This window comes from Microcaecilia unicolor, chromosome 8, assembly GCF_901765095.1.
Source record: "Microcaecilia unicolor chromosome 8, aMicUni1.1, whole genome shotgun sequence".
Lineage (NCBI taxonomy): Eukaryota > Metazoa > Chordata > Amphibia > Gymnophiona > Siphonopidae > Microcaecilia > Microcaecilia unicolor.
In genome coordinates this window covers 73,983,162-74,008,640 of record NC_044038.1, presented here as the reverse complement: position 1 = coordinate 74,008,640, position 25,479 = coordinate 73,983,162, and the positions used below count along the sequence as shown (strand labels likewise).

At 44.9% G+C, this 25,479-nt stretch overlaps 1 protein-coding gene across 2 annotated transcripts in view; it reads right to left on the bottom strand.

The window, feature by feature from the left end:
- The window catches only part of LOC115475535 (phospholipase A2 inhibitor and Ly6/PLAUR domain-containing protein-like), a 51,027-nt gene that overhangs the window by 4,355 nt on the left and 21,193 nt on the right, over positions 1–25,479 (bottom strand). The window contains exons 2-3 of one of the 2 annotated variants that reach the window (XM_030211316.1): positions 20,855–20,977; positions 4,971–5,114 (exon numbers count right to left, since the gene is read on the bottom strand). In XM_030211316.1, coding sequence (XP_030067176.1) covers positions 4,971–5,114; positions 20,855–20,977 — 267 coding nt within the window. Of the gene's footprint in view, positions 1–4,970; positions 5,121–20,854; positions 20,978–25,479 lie in introns of both variants that reach the window. The other variant, XM_030211315.1, reaches the window with a different exon arrangement.

Genomic DNA, 25,479 nt, shown 5'->3' with positions numbered 1-25,479 from the left:
TACTCTGCTGGGAAAACTGAACACAGTGGGGCAATATTCAGCAGGAGGTGGTCAGCTTTTTTTTTTAAATGCTGGACACCTCCAGCTACATTAGACCTGGATATTCTGTGCCGGCCCTATCCAGGTACTGGCAATGAACATCTGAGTCAGTGGTAACTGGATAGCTACCCAATTAATGTAGGACCGAACTTTTGCTGTCCTCAGTTAACTGGATAGTTATACGGGTATTGCTGCTGAATATTGACAGTGCCCGGGTAACTCCCAGCTCTGCTCTGATTCCACTCCTGGACCACCCTGGCACTGACCAGATAGAGGAAACAACGCCAATATTACTGAGAAATGCAGTAAAAGCACGTACTACACACTAAATAAATGTTAAACTCTGATATTCAAGGTGCAACAGTGACAGTATTATATAGGGCCCGATATTCAGGTAGCAGTGCTCAGCATTTTGCTGACTGCCACCAGCATTAATCCTGGAAATTCAATGCTGGGCTATGTCTGGGCTTTGGCACTGAATTTCCTAATTTGCAGAGCTGGCTAATGCAGCATTTAACCAGCTATGGATTACCGCATAAAGATAGGATTGAGTTTTATGGAGTTCTATATATGCAGTTCATCTGTCCAGTTAAATCCTGAATTTGGCACTTAACCGGCCAAGTGTCAACTATGCCCCCAGAATGCCCTCAAAATAGCCAGTTTTGAGTGCTAACCAGTTACAGTATGGCTGTATTTTTACTAGTATGACCACCACACCTGACCTTCTGGCTGGAAGCCTCACACAATGGTCAGGTCACATTCCAAAGAACAGATAAGGGCAACTCATGGATTAAGAACTGGTTGAAAGATAGGAAGCAGAGAGTAGGATTGCGTGGCCAGTATTCTCAGTGGAGGAGGGTAGTTAGTGGGGTCCCGCAGGGGTCTGTGCTGGGTCCGTTGCTTTTTAATGTATTTATAAATGACCTAGAGATGGGAATAACTAGTGAGGTAATTAAATTCGCCGATGACACAAAATTATTCAGGGTCGTCAAGTCGCAGGAGGAATGTGAACGATTACAGGAGGACCTTGCGAGACTGGGAGAATGGGCGTGCAAGTGGCAGATGAAGTTCAATGTTGACAAGTGCAAAGTGATGCATGTGGGTAAGAGGAACCCGAATTATAGCTACGTCTTGCAAGGTTCCGCGTTAGGAGTTACGGATCAAGAAAGGGATCTGGGTGTCGTCGTCGATGATACGCTGAAACCTTCTGCTCAGTGTGCTGCTGCGGCTAGGAAAGTGAATAGAATGTTGGGTGTTATTAGGAAGGGTATGGAGTCCAGGTGTGCGGATGTTATAATGCCGTTGTATCGCTCCATGGTGCGACCGCACCTGGAGTATTGTGTTCAGTACTGGTCTCCGTATCTCAAAAAAGATATAGTAGAATTGGAAAAGGTACAGCGAAGGGCGACGAAAATGATAGTGGGGATGGGACGACTTTCCTATGAAGAGAGGCTGAGAAGGCTAGGGCTTTTCAGCTTGGAGAAGAGACGGCTGAGGGGAGATATGATAGAAGTGTATAAAATAATGAGTGGAATGGATCGGGTGGATGTGAAGCGACTGTTCACGCTATCCAAAAATACTAGGACTAGAGGGCATGAGTTGAAGCTACAGTGTAGTAAATTTAAAACGAATCGGAGAAAATTTTTCTTCACCCAACGTGTAATTAGACTCTGGAATTCGTTGCCGGAGAACGTGGTACGGGCGGTTAGCTTGACGGAGTTTAAAAAGGGGTTAGATAGATTCCTAAAGGACAAGTCCATAGACCGCTATTAAATGGACTTGGAAAAATTCCGCATTTTTAGGTATAACTTGTCTGGAATGTTTTTACGTTTGGGGAGCGTGCCAGGTGCCCTTGACCTGGATTGGCCACTGTCGGTGACAGAATGCTGGGCTAGATGGACCTTTGGTCTTTCCCAGTATGGTACTACTTATGTACTTATAACTCTAAGGGTGGGGTACACATTCATATCATTTGCTCTCTTACAGCTGGTTGATATTTTGCCTCTGCTGGCCTTTGCTGCTGGACCGGATGTTATCAAACTGTAGCTCAGGGTAGAGAAGTTCAAGGTGTGGCAGATTCCAGTTGCAATGGCTGGTTTTCAGAATGAGTCACTTGGAACTATAGTTTTGTACTTGCTAAAGAAATGAACCATTTTGCCCTCAGATATGCTTGGGAAGGCTAAGACTGAGGTGTCAGGGATGGGGAAATAGAAAGAGAACTGCAGTTTCTCTCTGTTCTTCCTTCTCTCACTCCCAGGGGAGCTACTTTCTTAGTAATAAATATTGAACAATGCAATTAGTTTCTGACCTGGTGTATTTTTGGCTTGATTTAGTGGCTCAGTGTCTCTCTATTTTATTTATTCTAGGCTCTTACCTCTGTTCCTTATGTTGTTTTCTATGTCTTTGGTAGGAGGAGGTTGAAGGAGTAGCCTAGTGGTTAGTGGACCTGAATCCTGGGGAACTGGGCTCAATTCCCACTGCAGCTCCTTGTGACTGTGGGCAAGTCACTTAACCCTCCATTGCCCCAGGTACAAAAATAAGTACCGCTTTGAATGTAGTTGCAAAATACCACAGAAAGGCAGTATATTAAGTCCCATTTCCCTTTCTCTTTTCTGTTTCAGTCCTGTCTCTTTCTGCTCTGAAGCAGATGTCATTTTGTGCATGTCCATGCATATGCACATCCTAAATAATAAAAAACACCTCTAACGTTCTGAAGCTGACTCTGTGGCAGTGAAGCCTTGAAGCATTCGTGCTCTCTGTAAGGCTGTATCCATCTCCTGAATTGACGTCACGTACTTCCGGGTACGTCACATGCAGCACTGACCAACCGCACAATAGCAGCATGAGGCCCCGCCCCTGCCGCCCTCACCACCACGCCCCCCCAAGGTCACCGTCACTCACCGTTCCCCCCTCCACCCACCCGAGGTTGCCCCTCCACCCCCCCAGGGTCGCCACCATTCCCCCCCTCCACCCCTCTCCCGAGGTCACCGCAGCCACTGCTCCCCCCTCCACCCCCCCCCTGAGGTTGCCGCCGCTCCCCCCCTCCATCCGCCACCCGGCCGGGCCCCCTGCATTGAAATTGCAGTCTCACTCCGTGAAAGCAGCGCTGCAGGCAGCAGAACGCCTCCCTTCGGCCTTCCTTCCCTCCTTGTGTCCTGCCCTCGCGGAAGTTGCATCAGACGAGGGCGGGACACAGGAAGGGAAGGAGGCCCGAAGGGAGGCGTTATGCTGCCTGCACCGTCTGCTGCTTTCACGGAGGTGAGACTGCGATTTCAATACAGAGGGCAGATGGTCGACGACGGAGGGCGGGAGGGGGAGGTGGTCCTGAGACCAGGGAGGGGGTCCTGAGACCAGAGAGGGGGAGTTGGACTGGGTCCAGAGCAGAGAGGGGGAGGGGGTCCTGAGACCAGAGAGGGGGAGTTGGACTGGGTCCAGAGCAGAGAGGGGGTCCTGAGACCAGAGCAGCGGAGGGGGTCCTGAGACCAGAGAGGGGAGGGGGTCCTGAGACCTGAGAGGGTGGGAGGGGTGAGAGGGAGGGGGGACCTGAGACCAGAGGGGGGGGCAGGGGGTCCTGAGACCAGAGAGGGAGGGAGGGGGTATCTCTGTCACGCACACACTCTGTCTCTCACACACACTCTCTCTCTCTCATAGTCAGTGTCTTTCTCTCTCTCACACTCTGTCTCTTACACACTCTATGTCTCACACTGTATCACATTCACTCTCTATGTGTCACACAGTCCCTCTCGGTCTCATACACTCTCTTGGTCTCACAGAGAGTCTGTGTATCGCACACATACTCTCTCACACTCTCTCTGTCTCACACACACTCTCTCTCTCACACACACTGTATCTGTGTGAAACACACTTTCTCTCTCACACACTCACTGTGTCTCAGATACGCAGTCGCACACACTCTTATTCTCACACACACACTCTCTCTCTCACAGACACACTCTCACCCAGTCTCACTCTCTCTCTGTCACACACACACACTCGCACATTCACTCTCTCTCTCACAGACACACTCTCACCCAGTCTCACTCTCTCTCTGTCACACACACACACTCGCACATTCACTCTCTCTCTCTCACACAGTCACTCTCACACACACTCTCTCAAACATACACACTCCGAGGAAAACCTTGCTAGCGCCCGTTTCATTTGTGTCAGAAACAGGCCTTTTTTACTAGTGTTTTATAAAACCTGCAAATAAGTGCCAATCCCCCATATGTGTCACCTATTCTCTGCTCCCACTTGGCATATGCAGATACCCTGGATTCCATAAACTTGCATGCCAAACTTTACGCTTAGTGAGGAACGTTGCACATGGAAGTTACAAAATAAGGTCAGTTGTGCGTGTAAATTAATTAAATAACGTGCTAATAATTGCTGTTAATAAGCAATAATAGGGAAGACTTGGCATTAATTGATCCTAATTAACAGCTATGCATGCAACTTCCCTTAGTCGGTATTCTATAACATGCACAAGCCAAATCTATCGTGCACACATACTAGGGGGTGTGGCCATGGGAGAGGCATGGGCAGGGGCATGCCTAGCAATTACAAGCACATGTTAGAGAATATTAGCATTTGCAGGTTGATATTCAAAGTGATTTAACCGGGCAGAAATAGCTCCTGGCCGGTTAAATCGCTTATTCAGGGCTAACTACTAATTTTCAGTGGTGCTTAACCAGTTAGTGCTGCTAAAAATGTACAGTTAGTGCCAAACTCAAAACCAGCTGTTTTGGGGGGTGTTCTAGGGGTGGAGTCAGCACTTGGCCGGTTAACCAGCCAAGGTAACTGCATAAGTAGGATCATATGAGTCAGTCTCTAAACTGTGTTATGAATAAATAAATCACTTTGACTATCGACCCATTTTGCACACAGTTTACATGCAACAGCTTGCCAGGCCCAGTTCAGCTATCACTTACTGTTGATCTGAGGAGTGTTGCAGTTGTCCGTATTACAACATCTGGAGATGGTAATCATTTGGAAGTTCCCGGCATTGGTGCTAGTAGTCATGTCGCAATCTTTTTTGGTTCCACAAGACTTTATGATGGACATCATATTGGAGCCTCCCGCAGCACAAGAAAAGCACAGGAAAGAAAATAAGGTGCAGATAAGAAACAAGGGTTTCTCCAGTCCATACATATGTTGAGGATCATTTTATTTTTATTTAAAATTCTTTTTATTAAATGAAGAAGCATCAGTACAGAAGAAATGCAAGAACTGTTCAAACCAAAAAACTCTCAGGCCATATCAATCACAATACACATTATGTTTATTCCATCTAATATTTATCCACCACCCACAATCACTTGTCCTCAAAGTTTCTTTTCTCCCCCCACTTTCACAAAGAACAGTAATATCATGGAATTAACAGAGCCAGCCAATGTTAATAGGGTTACACAACCATCCCATTAAGGATTCTACTTCTTACTCTTGTAGGCAGTGATTGTATGTAAATCTCCCAAATAGACGAATAATTTCTGCCTTTTAAATGATAGGTGAGCATCCCCACATTCCAAATTCATAAGCTCGTACTACATATTTCTCCAGTGCCAATAAGAGGCTAGATCTGATCCTACCCAATACTGCATTATATAGCGTCTTGCAATAACACTGACTTTGACCAGTAACAATGGCTCCCCTTTGATTAAGGTACCACATTCTGTAGTTTTTTCCAAACAATAAACTAACTAACTAACTAACTAACTAACTAACTAACTAACTAACTAACTAACTAACTTCCGTAAACTACTGAAGACCCATCTCTTTAACAAGGCATACCACAAAGATCAACAAATATGAACTCCTATAAAAATACCCAGAACTGCCTTACAATATTTACTTGTTAAACTACTAGTATGGTCTATCACTATCATGTTACCCAAGATCCTTCTGTAATACTAAATGTATATTTTCTTATATGTTTCCACTATTCATGATGTATTGTAAGCCACATTGAGCCTGCAAAGAGGTGGGAAAATGTGAGATATAAATAAATAAATAAAATAAAGACGACAAATATCTAACAATCTGAGATCAAAAAGATTTTATCTTAGTACAGCTCCAGAGGGCATGAGTCAAGAAGCAATCTCCCACTCCACATTTGAGGCAATTTGGGACTGGGTAAATCAAATTCTAAACGCTTGTCAGGTGGAAAAATACGCTTTTGTCAGTGTAAGAAAATGGCATTCCCTCACACTGGCTCAGCAAGAGACAGAAGGGGGTCTGGACTAATAGATGAAGACATTATTAGTCATACGTATGCTTAGTTCATGATTCCAAAGCCTGAGTATCTCTGAGTCATTTTTTTTTGGGGGGGGGGGGGGTAGTATAAGAACCTAAGAACATAAGCATTGCCATACTGGGACAGACCAAAGGTCAATCAAGCCCAGCATCCTGTTTCCAAGATCCCAAAACAGTACAATACATTTTATGCTGCTTATCCTAGAAATAAGCAGTGGATTTTCCCCCATCTTAATAATGGCTTATGGACTTCTCTTTTAGGAAGCTATCCAAACCTACTTTGTTTTCGGGGGTTACAAAAGGGTAATACCATGTTGTTTTGTAAACTGAGATTGGTAGCATGTAAATGGATTTTACAATATTGGTCCTCGCCTGAGCCTCCGGATTACTGGCATTGGAGGAACCAATTGCACATACTGGTGACATGGGAGGCTAGAGAAGCAAAAGGCTCAATTAAACATAAAAAGCATTTCTTGCTGGTCTGGGATCCTTACCTACAAATCCTCCACCCACGAGGTTGGAGTTTGCTCCTTAACAGCTTATAGGTTACTGGTCTTAGCAATTTCACCTGTAACTGTAGCTCTATCCTGGAAACAGGATGCTGGGCTCAATGGATCTTTGGTCTTTCCCAGTATGGCAATACTTATGTACTTATTGTGGTGCGGGTAGGAGGGGGGTTTGTATTGAAAATTTTGTCCTGTGCTAGTGGCTTGGGGGGGGGGGGGGGGTCATAAGAGTCTAGACCTTCTGAGGCTGTTTTTGTTTTTCGGTGGGGGTGGAAATTTGGGGAGTGAAGTATTGGGAGAGGGGGGGGGACTTGATACTCTTACAGTTTTTGTTTTGATGGGTAGACACACCTTGTTATCAATGGTGATGCTGTGTTCATTTTATTTATTTCAAAACATTGTTCAATAATAACAATAGGGTGGTGGGATGGTGGGAGGGGGATTGGCTTGTATGTAAAATATTGAATGACTCACAGTTTCATACTTTGGCTGTTACTCTATTTGTTCAATAAAAAATTGTTTAAACATAAATTTACTACTTTATAGCTTCATTGCGTGCCCCCTAGTCCTAGTATTTTTGCAAAGAGTAAACAAGCAATTCACGTCTACCCATCCACTCCACTCATTATTTTATAGATCTCTATCATATCTCAGCCATCTTTTCTCCAAGCCGAAGAGCCCAAGCCACTTTAGTCTTTCCTCATAGGGAAGTTTTCCCATCCCCTTTATCATTTCCGTCGCCCTTCTCTGTACCTTTTCTAATTCCACTACATCTTTTTTGAGATGCGATGACCAGAATTGCACACAGTATTTGAGATGGAGCAATACAAACATATTATAACGTCCTCATTTTTGTTTTCCATTCCTTTCCTAATAATATCTAACATTCTATTTGCTTTCTTAGCTGCCACCACCATACACTGAGCAGAGGGTTTCAACATAACATCATCAATGATGACACCTAGATCCCTTTCCTGGTCGTTGACTCCTAATGTGGAACCTTGCATCATGTAACTATAGTTCGGGTTCCTCTTTCCCACATGCATCACTTTGCACTTTCTACTACAACATCTGCCATTTAGATGCCCAGTCTCCCAGTCTCATATGGTCCTCTTGTAATTTTTCACAATCCTTTTGTGATTTAACAACTTTGAATAACTTTGCATCAGCAAATTTAATTACCTCACTAATTACTCCCATCTCTAGATCATTTACAAATATGTTAAAAAGCAATGGTCCCAGTGCAGAACCCTGGGGATCTCCACTATCTACCCTTCTCCATTGAGAATACCGACCATTTAACCCTATTCTCTGTTTTCTATCTTTTAATCAGTTTTTAATCCCCAGCAGAACACTACCTCCTATCCCATGACTCCCCAATTTCCTCTGGAGTCTTTCATGAGGTACTTTGTCAAACGCCTTCTGAAAATCCAGATAAACAATATCAACCGGCTCACCTTTATCTATATGTTTGTTCATTCCTTCAAAGAAATGTAGTAGATTGGTGAGGCAAGATATCCCTTCACTAAATGCATGGGCCCCCTCAAACTGGCTCCGGGGGCCCCAAGTTTGGCTGGTGGAGGTCCGCAACCCCTGCCAGCTAAGGCATCTGTCCTGCGCTGGTCTTACATTGCTTGCACCCTGTCCTGTTTTTCAGCACCGTGCACAGCGCTGAAAGCAGGACAGTGTGCCAGCAATGTAAGACCAGCATGGGACAAACGCTTTAGCTGGCAGGGGTTGGGGACCCCCGCCAGCCAAGGTACCTTCCAGTGGCAGCGGCGGGGGGGAGCGGCAGCAGCAGTGGTGAAGCAGAGGTGGTACCTTCCAGCGGCAGTGGGGGGAAGCAGCGGTGGCGGCGGGGAGGCAGACGTGGCAGGGGCAGAGGTGACGGCGGGAGGGCAGCAGCAGGGAGGCGGGCCAAAATGTGCCCCCACCTTGGCTCTGGCTCCCTCCCATCAAGGACTGGCTACGCCCTTGATCTAGACATCTATCTATCTACACATCTATCTATGTAGAAGATCTAGACATCGATCTGTCTATCTAGACGACATTTATCAATGTAGACATCTACCACCTGATATTCAGCGATATTTAACTGGCCAGAACGGCTCCTACTGATATTCAGTTGAGGATAACCACCTATCCCCCACTGAATATTTCCAGTTAGCGGCTAGCAGTCAGCTGGTTAAATCATGAGATATAACTGCCTAGCCTTCGATTTTTAAACCCAGTTTAGTGGCCATATTTGGACAATTGAAAACCTGATATATCTTTGCCTGGTTTGAAGATAACCAGCTAAGTCTGAATATTGACTAGTTGGTTATCATCAAACTGGCCAAAAATGAACCGGATATTCAATTCTGTTCACCAGAAATGGCCCAACATTGAATATTTGGGTTTAGCACCAGCTGTGGGAGTTTGCCTATTTAACTCCCATGGTCTGAATATCAACTTGCTAGACATCTATCTATTTAGACATCTAGAAATCTATCATTGTAGATATCTACTGACCGATATTCAGTGCTATTTAACTGGGCAGAACAAAAGATGACCAGTTAAATAGCGCTTAACTTCTATCTGCTGATATTCAGAGGGGGATAACCGCCTATCTCCCACTAAATATTCATGGTTAGCAACTAGTGGATACCCAGTTACATCATGTGATATAACCGGCCGTCTGCTGATTTTTATGCTCGATTTAGCGGCCATATTTGGCTGCTTGAAAACCTGGTATATATTTTTTTCTGGTTGGAAGATAACTGGCATGCATGTCTCAATATTGACTTATTTGGTTATTTATTTATTTATTTGCTGCATTTATATCCCATATTTTCCCACCTATTTGCAGGCTCAATGTGGCTTACAATATAACAACAATCATATTGATGGGATAAGGAAATCAGAATATTGATAACAAATAAGGTGCATGAGAATATCATGGCAATCCTATTAATAGAATAACAATAGCATTGGCTGTGTACGTACATAAGTATTGCCATACTGGGACAGACCAAAGGTCCATCAAGCCCAGCATCATGTTTCCAACAGTGGCCAATCCAGGTCAGAAATACCTGGCAAGCTCCTGAAAAAGTTCAATATGCTGCTTATCCCAGAAATAGCAGTGGATTTTCCTCAAGTCAATTTAATAATGGTCTATGGACTGTTCATGTAGGAAGCCATCCAGACCTTTTTTAAACCCCACTAAGATAACTGCCTTTACCATATTCTCAGGCAACGAATTCCAGAGTTTAATTACATGTTGAGTGAAGAAACATTTTCTCCGATTCGTATTAAATTTACTGCTTTGTAGCTTCATCACATGCCCCCTAGTCCTAGTATTTTTGGAAAGAGTAAACAAACGATTCACGTCTACAAACATACCTACAATATCCCTATAGGCGCCTACATGGTTAGCGTGTGCGCTAATTGTAGGCGCGTTAAAAATGTTAGCGCACCTTAGTAAACAGGGCCCCTAATTTGTTTGGATGGTTTAATCCTTAATACATTTATTATGCACACTCTTTCCCTATATGATATATATATAAATACCTTGAGCACTGGGAACTTCATGGATTGAGATAACACTTCCCTCCCTGGTCTACTGGAAACTTTGTCTGGGATTTTTATCTGGAGTAGAGGAGTAGCCTAGTGCTTAGTGCAGTGGACTTTGATCCCACTACTGCTCCTTGTGACTCTGGCCAAGTCACTTAACCTTTTATTGCCCCAGGTATAAATAAGTGCCTTTATATATTATGTAAACCACTTTGAATGTAGTTGCAAAAATCACAGAAAGACAGCATATCAAGTCCCAATCTCCTCCCTTTTTGTCACTGGTTCATCTTTTCTTGATATTCTCATGGTTGGTTCCTTTAAATATGACAGTTGCAGGCAGCCTTATTGCTTGACTTGTATATACTTACAAGGTTATTTGATTTCTGTATCAATATTCTGCTGTACTGTTCATTTCTTTGTTATGTTTCTAATAACAATAAAAATTATTTGAAAAATTTAGGCAGAGAAAAGGAAGAGCAAAAGAAGATCAAAAAAATTGAATTGCAGGAAATGGGAGGACATTTGTAGGGGAAGGGTCAAGGGTTGGGTACTGCAATCTGGTCAGGAAGCTGGATAAGTTTCCTGAGAAATCCATGATTTTGCTAGTTTTTTGAACTTCCGTTGAGAGGACTCAACCTTAAAACACACTGGGAGAGAGTTCCACACGTAGGTGGCAAATTTTTCTCAGCCTTAACCGCAAGGCAGCCCTCCCAAAATTGCTGGAACTCCCTCAACAGTGAGGGTCCCAAAAAAAAAACAAGGCAAATGATCTGCAAAATCCAATATGGAGAAAGAAGCCAGCAAATCAATATAACATCAGAAAGATTTTATTGAAGATACCGTATGTAAATTAATTGCCCAATTTGTTTACATACGGTATCTTCAATAAAATCTTTCTGATGTTATATTGATCTGCTGGCTTCTTTTTCCACTCCCTCAACAGTTAAAGAGGTTTTGCTGCTCTGAGCACATTCATTTTGACAATGACCACACAGTAACTGTGAAACTGTAACACACTTTAGTAGGGGGGGGTGGGGGGCAGAGTATCCAAGGAGATGGGGAGGGTAATTATCACCCTCTCTGAATAGTTTCTTTTACAAGATCTGGCAGTGGGTGACTGCCATGAGGATGCTTTACTCTGAGGGGTAGATGTACTAACAAAAACATTAAAGCCCTTCCCTTACCGATTCCTTAGCGAATCGGTAAGAAACGGGCATGCATCAAGGAAATCGCATGCTCATTTGCATGCAATTTCCTTCCAAGCCAGTCAGGCAGCTGAGCATGCGCAGACCAGCCAAGCGTTATGCTGGCTTCCTTCACTCAAAAAACAACAAGGGGTGTTAGCAGCACGTCCAATCCCGCTGTAAAAGGGCTTAGCTGCCTGCCAGCGCCGGGAGAGACGGAAAGCAAAGAATAAAGTCTTCGCCTTGGATTCAGATCAGCTGTCACCATCCCTCGTATTACCCCTGCCTTCCCCGTCCACACTCCAAGACCCCCCCGGTGCTGGAGCGTGGGCATGAGATCCGGTCCTCGCCTCCAGCTGCAACTTCCTGGGAATCCCACACGCTGAGAGAAAGTGAGCTGATCGCAGAGAGAGATGTCAAGGAAACAGGCAAATCTCTCACCCTACTTACAGGGTTTCTCTTTTTTTTTCTTCCGATTCCCTCACAGTAGCCCCAATGAGAGGTGCAGACCTCCCATTAGATTTTCCTCGGTAAGGCGATCAGAAAACGGTAGTGCATCTCATTATAATGCTAATTATACACATAATACTAATTTGCTCATCTGCATTTCATTTTCGTTAGCTGCTACCGTGACAGGACAATGCCCTTTTGTGCATGTCCCGGTTTACTACTTACACGTTAAACTGGCTAGAACCAGTTTAAAACCCACGTTGTTGGCTCGTTAAATTTAGTGCATCTAGCCCTGAGTAGGGTTACCATATTTTGTCCCCCCAAAAGGAGGACACATGCCCCACCCCTTTCACGCCCCACCCCACCACTTTCACGCCCTCACTCCGCCCCATCACATTTTCCCCTCCCCCTGTCACACACCCCGTCACTCCCCCTCCCCGTCACACCCCTCCCCTTACCTTACTACTGCCCTGGTGGTCTAGTGACCTCTTCAGGGCAGGAAAGAGCCCCTCTTTCCTGCCCGGAGCGCTGCCCTGCATGCATCATTCCTGTTCTTGATCTTGGCGCCGATTCAAAATGGCCGCCGAGAGTTGAAGTCTCTCTTTCCTGCCCCAAAGGCGGAAGAGGTCACTAGACCACCAGGGCATTAGTAAGTAAGGACAAACGGGCAGGCTGGTGGACAGGCCGTTCTATAGGACAAACGGGCAGATTGGCAAAACCCGCCTGGTTCCCGGACATGTCCTGAAAAAGAGGACATGTCCAGGTAAATCCAGACATATGGTAACCCTAGCCCTGAATATTTTGCAGTTGAAAAGTAGGTGGTGTGCAGCAGGCCCAGGAAATTCAAAATGAAATCTCCATTTGTTCTTTTCTGGGCCCACCCTAACTTTGCCCCAGGGACCATCCATTGTCCCTCCATTGGCGAGAGTGGGGAGGATATTTTAAAGGACTTTTTTTCCATGAGTAAAATGCCTTTTTACCTTGTGGAAATCCTCGTTAAGATTTCCCCTTAACAGTCCAAGGCATTCCATGATAAGGAAGTATGCGAAAATCAATTTCAAACCGTGGTCAACAGCCACAGTCACAGCACTGTCACACTATAGTCCACTGTTCTTCAGTGCAAGGCCTGGGGTCGAATGGTGGCCCCTGCAGATCTCTGGGGTAACCCTCACCATCATTCTGGCTTTTTTCCTGCTACTGTCTGCCTCTTTACCCAAGCTCATGACAGAAAGGGTGAAGTGACAGCTGCATACATGGAAGATAAGGCATTATTCAATACACAAAGTGGTCCTTTTACTAAGGTGCGCTAAAAAATGGCCTGCGGTAGTGTAGACGCATGTTTTGGGCACGCACATAATTATTTTTCAGCGCACCTACAAAAAATGCCTTTTAAAAATTTTTGCCGAAAATGAATGTGCGGCAAAATGAAAATTGCCGTATGTCCATTTTGGGTCTGATACCTTACTGCCAGTCATGTGGTAACCGAGCGGTAATGACCTACACGTGCCAAATGTCACTTGGCACACATCCGATATGCATGGCAGAAAATAAAAATTATTTTTCGGATGCGCGTATCGGATGCATGCCAAAAATGAAATTATCGCAAGAGCCATGCAGTAACTGTGCGGTAACTCCATTTTGGCACACGGTGCACTTAGATGCTTATGCAGCTTAGTAAAAGGGCCCCAAAGAGAAGTATTTAGAATGCCCACCTCCTTAAGGATGCACACAATAAAAAGTTTGAAAGTATGATGGCAGGTGGATGTTATTGATCAGCAGTGTTGAGGCCTTGTGTGGGAAGATATTTGGTGGCTCTCCTTCAGCTTATTTGGATACGTGGAGGGGCATAATCGAACAGGGAGTCCAAGTTTTCCTGAGGACGTCCTCGCAGGACGTCCCCATGAAGGGGCGGGGAAACCCGTATTATCGAAACAAGATGGGTGTCCATCTTTCATTTCGTTAATACGGTTGGGGACGCCCAAATCTCAACATTTAGGTCTACCTTAGAGATGGTCGTCCTTAGAGATGGTCGTCCCCAATTTTCGACGATAATGGAAACCAAGGACGCTCATCTCAGAAACAACCAAATCCAAGCCATTTGGTCATGGGAGGAGCCAGCATTTGTAGTGCACTGGTCCCCCTGACATGCCAGGACACCAACCGGGCACCCTAGGGGGCACTGCAGTGGACTTCAGAAATTACTCCCAGGTGCATAGCTCCCTTACCATGTGTGCTGTGCTCCCCCAAAACCCACTCCCCACAACTGTAAACCACTACCTTAGCCCTTAGCAGTGGCGTTCCTAGGGGGAGTGGGTGCGGTCCGCCCCGGGTGCATGCCACTGAGAGGGTGCCACGCACTTGTCGGCTCCGCTCGTTCCATGCTCCCTTTGCCCTGGAACAGGTTACTTCCTGTTCCGGGGCAGAGGGAGCAAGGAACGAGCGAAGCCAAAAAGCACGCGGCACCCCCCCCCCCCAGCAGGTAAAAATGCACCCGGGGGGGTGCCCTTTCGCTGGGGGGAGGTGTCCTTTCACTGGGGGGGGGGGGCGCTGCACCCGGGGGGGGGGGGGCATGTATCGGCGATCCGCCCCGGGTGTCAGCCACCCTAGGAATGCCACTGGCCCTTAGGGATGACGAGGGGCACCTAGATGTGGGTATAGTGGGTTTGTGGTGGGTTTTGGAGAGCTCTTATTTACCACCACAAGTGTAACAGGTAGGGAGGATAAGCCTGGGTCCGCCTGCCTGAAGTGCACTGCAGTACCCCCTAAAACTGCTCCTGGGACCTGCATACTGCTGTCATGGAGCTGGGTATGATATTTGAGGCTGGCATAGAGGCTGGAAAAAATATTTTACCTTTTTTTTTAGGGTGGGAGGGGGTTAGTGACCACTGGGGGAGTAAGAGGAGGTTATCCCCGATTCCCTCCGGTGGTCATCTGGTCAGTTCGGGTACCTTTTTGAGGCTTGGTCATAAGAAAAAATGGAACAAGTAAAGTCGCCAGTGCTCATCAGGGACGCCCTTCTTTTTTCCATTATTGGTCGAGGATGTGTTAGGCATGCCCCAGTCCAGCCTTCGCTAAGCTTCCGACACGCCCCCATGAACTTTGGTCATCCCCACGACGGAAAGCAATTGAGGATGCCCAAAATCAGCTTTCAATTATGCCGATTTGGGCGACCCTGGGAGAAGGACGTCCATTTCCCGATTTGTGTCGAAAGATGGGCGCCCTTCTCTTTCAAAAATAAGCCTGAAAGTGGCCCTGACTTCAAAATGAGTAAAGACCATTACTATAGTCAGTCATTCCCATGCATTATTAAAAACCACTGATACAGCACTGCCACACCACAGTGAGCTTATTCCTACCTATGGTTAGCACAAACAGGCACAGCACTGTTACCCTATAGTCAGCCATTCCCTGGCATGATGAGAGAGTACTAGGACATACACATGTGCTTTCATAGTCCTTTGCACTGTGCTTAGATTAATATATGCAATGCAAAAGAGAGGTCATTTTCAAAGCCATTTCTCAGTTACTCATAGAAATATGCTTTCAAAAAATTGGTCACCTTATGTGTGAGCTAAGCTAAGCCTTTATATTCGTAACTTTTCTTTCATTTTAAAGAGGCTTTCACAGGGAGGTGTTTATTTTGGTTTATTAACTTTGGCTCCCTTTACTAAGCTGTGGTAAGAATTGACCTTAGCGTAACCATTAGCAGGCTTTCCCGTACACTAAGGCCATTTTTACCATGGCCGTAAAAACCCTGATTTTCAATTTGTGCCATTAGCTTGTGACCATTTAAAAATATTGCTGTAGTAGCACTTACCGCCACCTATTAAGGAGGCAGTACATGCTCCCGCATTATCTATGTGCTAAATATCGCGTGGTAATGTAGATACGCTAACTGGTTAGTGCAGGATTGCCCACTTCCCCCTCTGATATGCTCCCTAAAAAATGCAAAAAAGAATTACCGCATGATTAGCATGTTCACATGGCAAAACTAATGCAGAATGCTGTAGTGCATCCTGTGTTAGGCAATTTTCGACATCCCACAGAAGCTACTTCCCTAGGCAAGTGCCTAGTCTTGGCTAAGGGTTGGGCCACCCTGACAAAGAAGACAATACACATGAGTGCAGGGATTTGCCCTTGGGCTCATACTTCTGTGTTTTCAAAAATATGCATGAAAAAATATCCACACAATTTAGTATGTATAATTGTGCATGCATAAAGTAAGAATAGGTTCACACTATCACTCTGAAAATGAGCCAAAACCTGAAGAAGAAAAAGTTTGCAAGTGCTTTTCACATGGGGCAGTTATGCTATTTCCTCAGTACTGAACACTACAGTAACAATGGGGCCCTTTTTACGAACCGCATATGCACCTGTGCGCGCCCAACACGTCCGGAAAATCACATTGTGGAAAGTATACAGTGGGGGAAATAAGTATTTGATCCCTTGCTGATTTTGTAAGTTTGCCCACTGACAAAGACATGAGCAGCCCATAATTGAAGGGTAGGTTATTGGTAACAGTGAGAGATAGCACATCACAAATTAAATCCGGAAAATCACATTGTGGAAAGTATATGAATTTATTTGCATTCTGCAGAGGGAAATAAGTATTTAATCCCTCTGGCAAACAAGACCTAATACTTGGTGGCAAAACCCTTGTTGGCAAGCACAGCGGTCAGACGTCTTCTGTAGTTGATGATGAGGTTTGCACACATGTCAGGAGGAATTTTGGTCCACTCCTCTTTGCAGATCATCTCTAAATCATTAAGAGTTCTGGGCTGTCGCTTGGCAACTCGCATCTTCAGCTCCCTCCATAAGTTTTCAATGGGATTAAGGTCTGGTGACTGGCTAGGCCACTCCATGACCCTAATGTGCTTCTTCCTGAGCCACTCCTTTGTTGCCTTGGCTGTATGTTTTGGGTCATTGTCGTGCTGGAAGACCCAGCCACGACCCATTTTTAAGGCCCTGGCGGAGGGAAGGAGGTTGTCACTCAGAATTGTACGGTACATGGCCCCATCCATTCTCCCATTGATGCGGTGAAGTAGTCCTGTGCCCTTAGCAGAGAAACACCCCCAAAACATAACATTTCCACCTCCATGCTTGACAGTGGGGACGGTGTTCTTTGGGTCATAGGCAGCATTTCTCTTCCTCCAAACACGGCGAGTTGAGTTCATGCCAAAGAGCTCAATTTTTGTCTCATCTGACCACAGCACCTTCTCCCAATCACTCTCGGCATCATCCAGGTGTTCACTGGCAAACTTCAGACGGGCCGTCACATGTGCCTTCCGGAGCAGGGGGACCTTGCGGGCACTGCAGGATTGCAATCCGTTATGTCGTAATGTGTTACCAATGGTTTTCGTGGTGACAGTGGTCCCAGCTGCCTTGAGATCATTGACAAGTTCCCCCCTTGTAGTTGTAGGCTGATTTCTAACCTTCCTCATGATCAAGGATACCCCACGAGGTGAGATTTTGCGTGGAGCCCCAGATCTTTGTCGATTGACAGTCATTTTGTACTTCTTCCATTTTCTTACTATGGCACCAACAGTTGTCTCCTTCTCGCCCAGCGTCTTACTGATGGTTTTGTAGCCCATTCCAGCCTTGTGCAGGTGTATGATCTTGTCCCTGACATCCTTAGACAGCTCCTTGCTCTTGGCCATTTTGTAGAGGTTAGAGTCTGACTGATTCACTGAGTCTGTGGACAGGTGTCTTTCATACAGGTGACCATTGCCGACAGCTGTCTGTCATGCAGGTAACGAGTTGATTTGGAGCATCTACCTGGTCTGTAGGGGCCAGATCTCTTACTGGTTGGTGGGGGATCAAATACTTATTTCCCTCTGCAGAATGCAAATAAATTCATATACTTTCCACAATGTGATTTTCCGGATTTAATTTGTGATGTGCTATCTCTCACTGTTACCAATAACCTACCCTTCAATTATGGGCTGCTCATGTCTTTGTCAGTGGGCAAACTTACAAAATCAGCAAGGGATCAAATACTTATTTCCCCCACTGTATGAATTTATTTGCATTCTGCAGAGGGAAATAAGTATTTGATCCCCCACCAACCAGTAAGAGATCTGGCCCCTACAGACCAGGTAGATGCTCCAAATCAACTCGTTACCTGCATGACAGACAGCTGTCGGCAATGGTCACCTGTATGAAAGACACCTGTCCACAGACTCAGTGAATCAGTCAGACTCTAACCTCTACAAAATGGCCAAGAGCAAGGAGCTGTCTAAGGATGTCAGGGACAAGATCATACACCTGCACAAGGCTGGAATGGGCTACAAAACCATCAGTAAGACGCTGGGCGAGAAGGAGACAACTGTTGGTGCCATAGTAAGAAAATGGAAGAAGTACAAAATGACTGTCAATCGACAAAGATCTGGGGCTCCACGCAAAATCTCACCTCGTGGGGTATCCTTGATCATGAGGAAGGTTAGAAATCAGCCTACAACTACAAGGGGGGAACTTGTCAATGATCTCAAGGCAGCTGGGACCACTGTCACCACGAAAACCATTGGTAACACATTACGACATAATGGATTGCAATCCTGCAGTGCCCGCAAGGTCCCCCTGCTCCGGAAGGCACATGTGACGGCCCGTCTGAAGTTTGCCAGTGAACACCTGGATGATGCCGAGAGTGATTGGGAGAAGGTGCTGTGGTCAGATGAGACAAAAATTGAGCTCTTTGGCATGAACTCAACTCGCCGTGTTTGGAGGAAGAGAAATGCTGCCTATGACCCAAAGAACACCGTCCCCACTGTCAAGCATGGAGGTGGAAATGTTATGTTTTGGGGGTGTTTCTCTGCTAAGGGCACAGGACTACTTCACCGCATCAATGGGAGAATGGATGGGGCCATGTACCGTACAATTCTGAGTGACAACCTCCTTCCCTCCGCCAGGGCCTTAAAAATGGGTCGTGGCTGGGTCTTCCAGCACGACAATGACCCAAAACATACAGCCAAGGCAACAAAGGAGTGGCTCAGGAAGAAGCACATTAGGGTCATGGAGTGGCCTAGCCAGTCACCAGACCTTAATCCCATTGAAAACTTATGGAGGGAGCTGAAGCTGCGAGTTGCCAAGCGACAGCCCAGAACTCTTAATGATTTAGAGATGATCTGCAAAGAGGAGTGGACCAAAATTCCTCCTGACATGTGTGCAAACCTCATCATCAACTACAGAAGACGTCTGACCGCTGTGCTTGCCAACAAGGGTTTTGCCACCAAGTATTAGGTCTTGTTTGCCAGAGGGATTAAATACTTATTTCCCTCTGCAGAATGCAAATAAATTCATATACTTTCCACAATGTGATTTTCCGGATTTAATTTGTGATGTGCTATCTCTCACTGTTACCAATAACCTACCCTTCAATTATGGGCTGCTCATGTCTTTGTCAGTGGGCAAACTTACAAAATCAGCAAGGGATCAAATACTTATTTCCACCACTGTATCTAAAGCGACACTGGGGTGGAACCAGGAGTTGGGCCTTCACCTGCAACACGAGCAAATAGCGGCATGTCTTCGGTCTGCATTCGGTCTCACCGATAATGTAGCATGGTGTGAGATCCAATACAAATTTTTGTTACGTTTACACATCTCCCCGCATAGAGCATATCGGGCTGCTCTTCAGGCGACAGACACCTGCTTGAAGTGCGGGAGGGGTGAAGCCAATTTAGGGCACGTGTTCTGGAACTGCCCAAGTATGAAATCTTTTTGGAAACTGTTGTGTTCCCATGTGTCGCAGATGTGGTCCTGCAGATGGAGTCTTTCCCCGGAACAACTATTTGATATTTTTTGGGTGCAGAGCCCAGTACCCCCAGGATACAAATCATTTTTAAAACTCGCTATTCTGATGGCAAAACGAACAATTGTCCAACAGTGGTTAGCCATTGAGGGTCCCAGCGTGGCTCACTGGAGGATGGCCATGATTCAATGCTGCTTGTTGGAGAAGAGGGGAATCAGAGACTTATAGCCTCCAAGAGAGGTGACATGTTTTGTAAATCTTGGTCTCCATTTTGGGATACTCTCACTCCAGCAGCCAGAAGTAAAATTTTGAATTGTTAATTAATGGGTCAGGAGGGGTGGAGGGGGGAAAATTGAAGATAGGCATATCAAAAAATTATCCAGCTCATGTTTAACCTGTTGGTTCAATTTTGTATGATGTCACTTGTTCTGGTTATCAATAAACAGGTATTAAAAAAAATTAGGGGGAAATACCTAAAAAAATTCAAAAATAATTCACAGGGAAGTGAAAGAAATGCTGATAGACAGCTTAATTCATTAAGGAGTCCTTTTACTAAGCTGCAGTAAAAAGGGCCCTGTGCTAGCTGTGGGAGTCGTTTTTGCCGCGCGCTGTGGGTAAAAAGGCTGCAAACAAACACGGCTATACAGTAAGATTGCTATTACTGTTTTTTCATGCAGTGGGGAGCACTTACTGTCACCCATTGAGGTGGCGGTAAGGGCTTCTGCGCTAACCTTGCAGTAACCAGGTAGCATGCAGCACTGCCCAATTACCACCAGGTTAGCTCCACACTAAAAAAATTAGGCCTGATTTTCCCTAGCACAGGAAACTGCTTTCTAGGGCTAGAACTATCACTGGCACCCGCGCTGGGCCAGTGGTAGCTCAAAATTGGCATGCGGTAAGCTCAAATTGGGCTTACCGCCGCTTAGTAAAAGGGGCCATAAGACTTTTACCCAATTCTTAGTGAATCCAACCCACAATATAAATTTTGTTTTTATTTTACTAAAATGTATCTGCAGAGCTCAACACCGAAGCTTGTGTCACCTGATCCCAGTCCTGCAGATGCAGAAAGGTAGAGATGGTCTCCTCAGGGGGGTGAGAGGCAGAGCCTGGAGTAGAACACCTACCAGAGAGGACAGTCTGTCTGAGGATGCTGACGCAGTGGGTCTGAGATGACTGGCATTGTTTAGGGGCAGAGGTGCAGTTGTTATGCTGCAGATCAGTGCACTCCTGGCAGGAAAGTGAGGTCCCTGGAAAAGTTACAAATAAGGAAAAGAAAGTCAGCTGAGTTTTGGAATTGAGATTGAATTACTTGCCTTCCACATTGAGCTCAAAGTGAGTTATAAGCAGGAATGTAAGTTATTTCCCTGTCCAAGTGAACTTATCTACACTTGGGCAACAGACAGCAAAGTGATTTGCTCAAAGTCATAAACAGAGTTACTAGAAGGAGCAGAATTTGAACCTTGATTTTTAGCCTTCAGCTTTAACCTCAAGACTATTCCACTATATTGTTTTATAACATCCCCTCCCTTTCTCCTTTTTTTTCCTCCTCCCCACATATCCCAACACTCACACACTCAATACAACATTTCATTTTTAATCGATTTTCAGTTCAAGAAAGTACAGGAAAAACCATGCTCAGGTTCTGCAGCTGGTCCGATTAAGCTTCTGACCTGGTGACAGAATACAACTGTTTCCTGCTGTATCTGTTGTTTCTCCTTTTTTGCACAGGATTATATGGCATTTTTACTGTCCATTCTTTTGGGAAATGTTATTTTTCCCTCTGTCTCACTCTCTCCCTGTCACTTTCTGTTTTTCCTCTCTTCCTAGGATCATTTGTTCTACCAGAAAAAACATCTGAACATTATACGATATTGATGGTGGCACTAATGCTCATACACTGAAAAGAATATAGGAACATATTGAAACACAGGAGGATGCGGGTCATCATTTCTTTGCTTGAATCACTGGATTCTATCAGTCCAGATTTTTGACAGTTTTTCTATACATGTAAAATCAAGCTCAGGAATAAAAATGCAATCAAGCCAAATAATGATACTGTATTTCCTTGATTCTAAGACACACATTTTTACTCATTTTAATGTACTTGGAAAGAAGATGCAGCTTACATTTGATGGCATCTTAGAATCTAGGACAAAAATTACAAATCCCGCAGCCCTGAGGCACCTAAATGAAAATCTATAGTACTTGTTACACTCCTCAACAGATTACTTTTAAAATACCGTACTTTTTATACCGGTACTATATTTTTCCCTTTGGCAAAAGGGGGGGAGGGGTGTGTCTTATAATCGATGGCGTGTTAGAATCAAGGGTTTATTTCTCCACTTTTGCAAAATGGGGGTACATCTTAGAATCAATGGTGCGTTAGAATTGAGGGTTTATTTTTCCACTTTTGCAAAAGGGGGGTACATGTTAGAATTTGTGGAGGAAGGAAGGGAGAGATGCCACTCCCAAAAGAGTGCCACCTGAGGCCCCCACCTCAGGTGGCCTAATTGTCGGGCCATCCCTGTTAACACCAATTATTGATTCTTAGTACCTAATTAGTTATCCATGCCCAAATTTGTGCACCCAACTTTGGACAACCTATACAGAATTTGGGGAATAGTGTGCACACTTTCTGAATAGGAAGTGCAGGTGCAACGGTCTGTGCCAACACCCTAGGAGGAAAAAAATAAGTACTATCACCTGGATCTATATAGCGAGCCTAGAGATCTGCGCTGAAATCCAAACATATTCTGTAACAATACGTGTACCTTAATTGGCGTAACAAGCCAATCAGGTTTGATAACAGCACTTAACAAGCAATAATGAGCACTAATTGGCAATAATTAGAATTTACGCTAAGCGTATTCTGTAACGCAGTGCACCCAACTTCTAACATGCGCAGCCAAAAGAGGCATAGTTATAGGTGAGGAAATGGGTGTTTCGTGGGTGTTCTGTAATTTACATGTGTACTTATAGAATATGGACCAGTGTGCCTAAATCTATGCACCAGGATATACACCATGTTTTCGTTGGTGTAAATGGATGCACATAGTTTTAGACACTGGGATATCAGCTAAGTGTAATTCTACATACTGCACCTAAACTTAGGTGCCGTTTATAGAATATGCTTAGGTGAAAATGTTTTCTGCGTGAATTTTTTAAGCGCCATATATACAATCCCGCCCTATGTGCAAAGAAGGAGCACCTTTCGCACCGAGGATATATCTCCAAATGTTGCCCGGGAGGGAAAGGTTAGGACAGCTGTTGTACTTGGTGATTCGATCATTAGGCATATAGATAGCTGGGTGGCTGGTGGACGTGAGGATCGCCTGGTGACTTGCCTGCCTGGTGCGAAGGTGGCGGACCTCACGCGTCACCTAGATAGGATTTTATATAGTGCTGGGGAGGAGACGGCTGTCTTGGTACATGTGGGTACTAATGACATAGGAAAATGTGGGAGAGAGGTTCTGGAAGCAAAATTTAGGCTCTTAGGTAGAAAGCTGAAATCCAGATCCTCCAGGGTAGCATTTTCTGAAATGCTACCTGTGCCACGCGCAGGGCCCAAGAGACAGGCAGAGCTCCAGAGTCTCAATGCGTGGATGAGACGATGGTGCAGGGAGGAGGGCTTTAGATTTGTTAGGAACTGGGCAACATTCTGGGGAAGGGGGAGCCTATTCCGAAAGGATGGGCTCCATCTTAACCAGAGTGGGACCAGGCTGCTGGCATCGGCGTTTAAGAAGGAGATAGAGCAGCTTTTAAACTAGAAATGGGGGGAAGGCCGACAGTCGCTCAAAAGAGCATGGTTCGGGATAAGGTATCTTTCAAAGATATCACCATAACAGGGAAGATAGAGTATCCTGATAGTGAGGTTGTAAAAGAGATTGTAGTAGATCGGGTATCTTTAAATAACAATAAAAATCAGACAAAAGATTGCCAATTAATACTGTCAAGTACTAAGCATGATGTACTTAGGAACAACAAACATAGTTTGAAATGTCTATATGCGAATGCCAGGAGCCTAAGAAATAAGATGGGGGAGTTGGAATATATTGCACTAAATGAAAAATTAGATATAATAGGCATCTCTGAGACCTGGTGGAAGGAGGATAACCAGTGGGACACTGTCATACCGGGGTACAAATTATATCGTAGTGATAGGGTGAATCGGATTGGTGGGGGGGTAGCATTGTATATTAACGAGAGCCTTGAATCAAATAGATTGAAAATTCTGCAGGAAACAAAACACTCCTTGGAATCACTGTGGATTGAAATTCCATGTGCAAAGGGGAAAAGGATAGTGATAGGAGTGTACTACCGTCCGCCTGGCCAGGACGAACAGACGGATGCGGAAATGTTAAAGGAAATCAGGGACGCAAACAAACTGGGCAACACAATAATAATGGGGGATTTCAATTACCCGCATATAGACTGGGTTAATGTAACATCTGTACATGCAAGAGACATAAGATTTCTTGATGAAATCAAGGACAGCTTCATGGAACAGCTAGTTCAGGAGCCGACAAGAGAAGGAAAAATACTAGACTTAGTCCTTAGTGGTGCTCATGATCTAGTGCAGGGGGTAACGATACGAGGGCCGCTTGATAACAGTGATCATAATATGATCGGTTTTGATATTGGCATTGAAGGAAGTGAAACTAGGAAATCAAGTACGCTAGCGTTTAACTATAGAAAAGGTGATTACGACAAAATGAGAAAAATGGTGAAAAAAAGACTGAAAGGAGCAGCTCGCAGAGTAAAAAACTTGCATCAGGCGTGGATGCTGTTTAAAAACACCATCCTGGAGGTTCAGGACAAATATATTCCACGTATTAGAAAAAAGGGAAAAAAGACTAAACGTCAGCCGGCGTGGCTAAACAGTAAGATAAAGGAAATCATTAGAGCCAAAAAACAATCCTTCAGAAAGTGGAGAAGAGAAGCAACTGAAAGTAACAGGATAGATCATAAGGAATGCCAAGCCAAATGCAAAGCGGAGATAAGGAGGGCAAAAAAGGACTTTGAGAAGAAATTAGCGTTGGAAGCAAAAATACATAGTAAAAACTTTTTTAGATACATTAAAAGCAGGAAACCGGCCAAAGAGTCGGTTGGGCCGCTGGACGAAAATGGTGTTAAAGGGGCGATCAAGGAGGACAAAGCCGTAGCGGAGAAATTAAATGAATTCTTTGCTTCGGTCTTCACCGAGGAGGATTTGGGGGGGACACCGGTGCCGGAAAGAATATTTGAAGCGGGGGAGTCGGAGAAACTAAACAAATTCTCTGTAACCTTGGAGGATGTAATGGGTCAGTTCAGCAAGCTGAAGAGTAGTAAATCACCGGGACCTGATGGTATTCATCCCAGAGTATTAATAGAACTAAAAAATGAACTTGCGGAGCTACTGTTAGAAATATGCAATCTGTCACTAAAATCGAGTGTAGTACCGGAAGACTGGAGGGTAGCCAATGTTACTCCGATTTTTAAGAAGGGTTCCAGAGGAGATCCGGGAAATTATAGACCGGTGAGTCTGACGTCGGTGCCGGGCAAGATGGTGGAGGCTATTATTAAGAATAAAATTGCAGAGCATATACAAAAACATGGACTGATGAGACAAAGTCAGCACGGATTTAGTGAAGGGAAGTCTTGCCTCACCAATCTAATGCATTTTTTTGAGGGGGTAAGCAAACATGTGGACAATGGGGAGCCGGTTGATATTGTATATCTGGATTTTCAGAAGGCGTTTGACAAAGTGCCG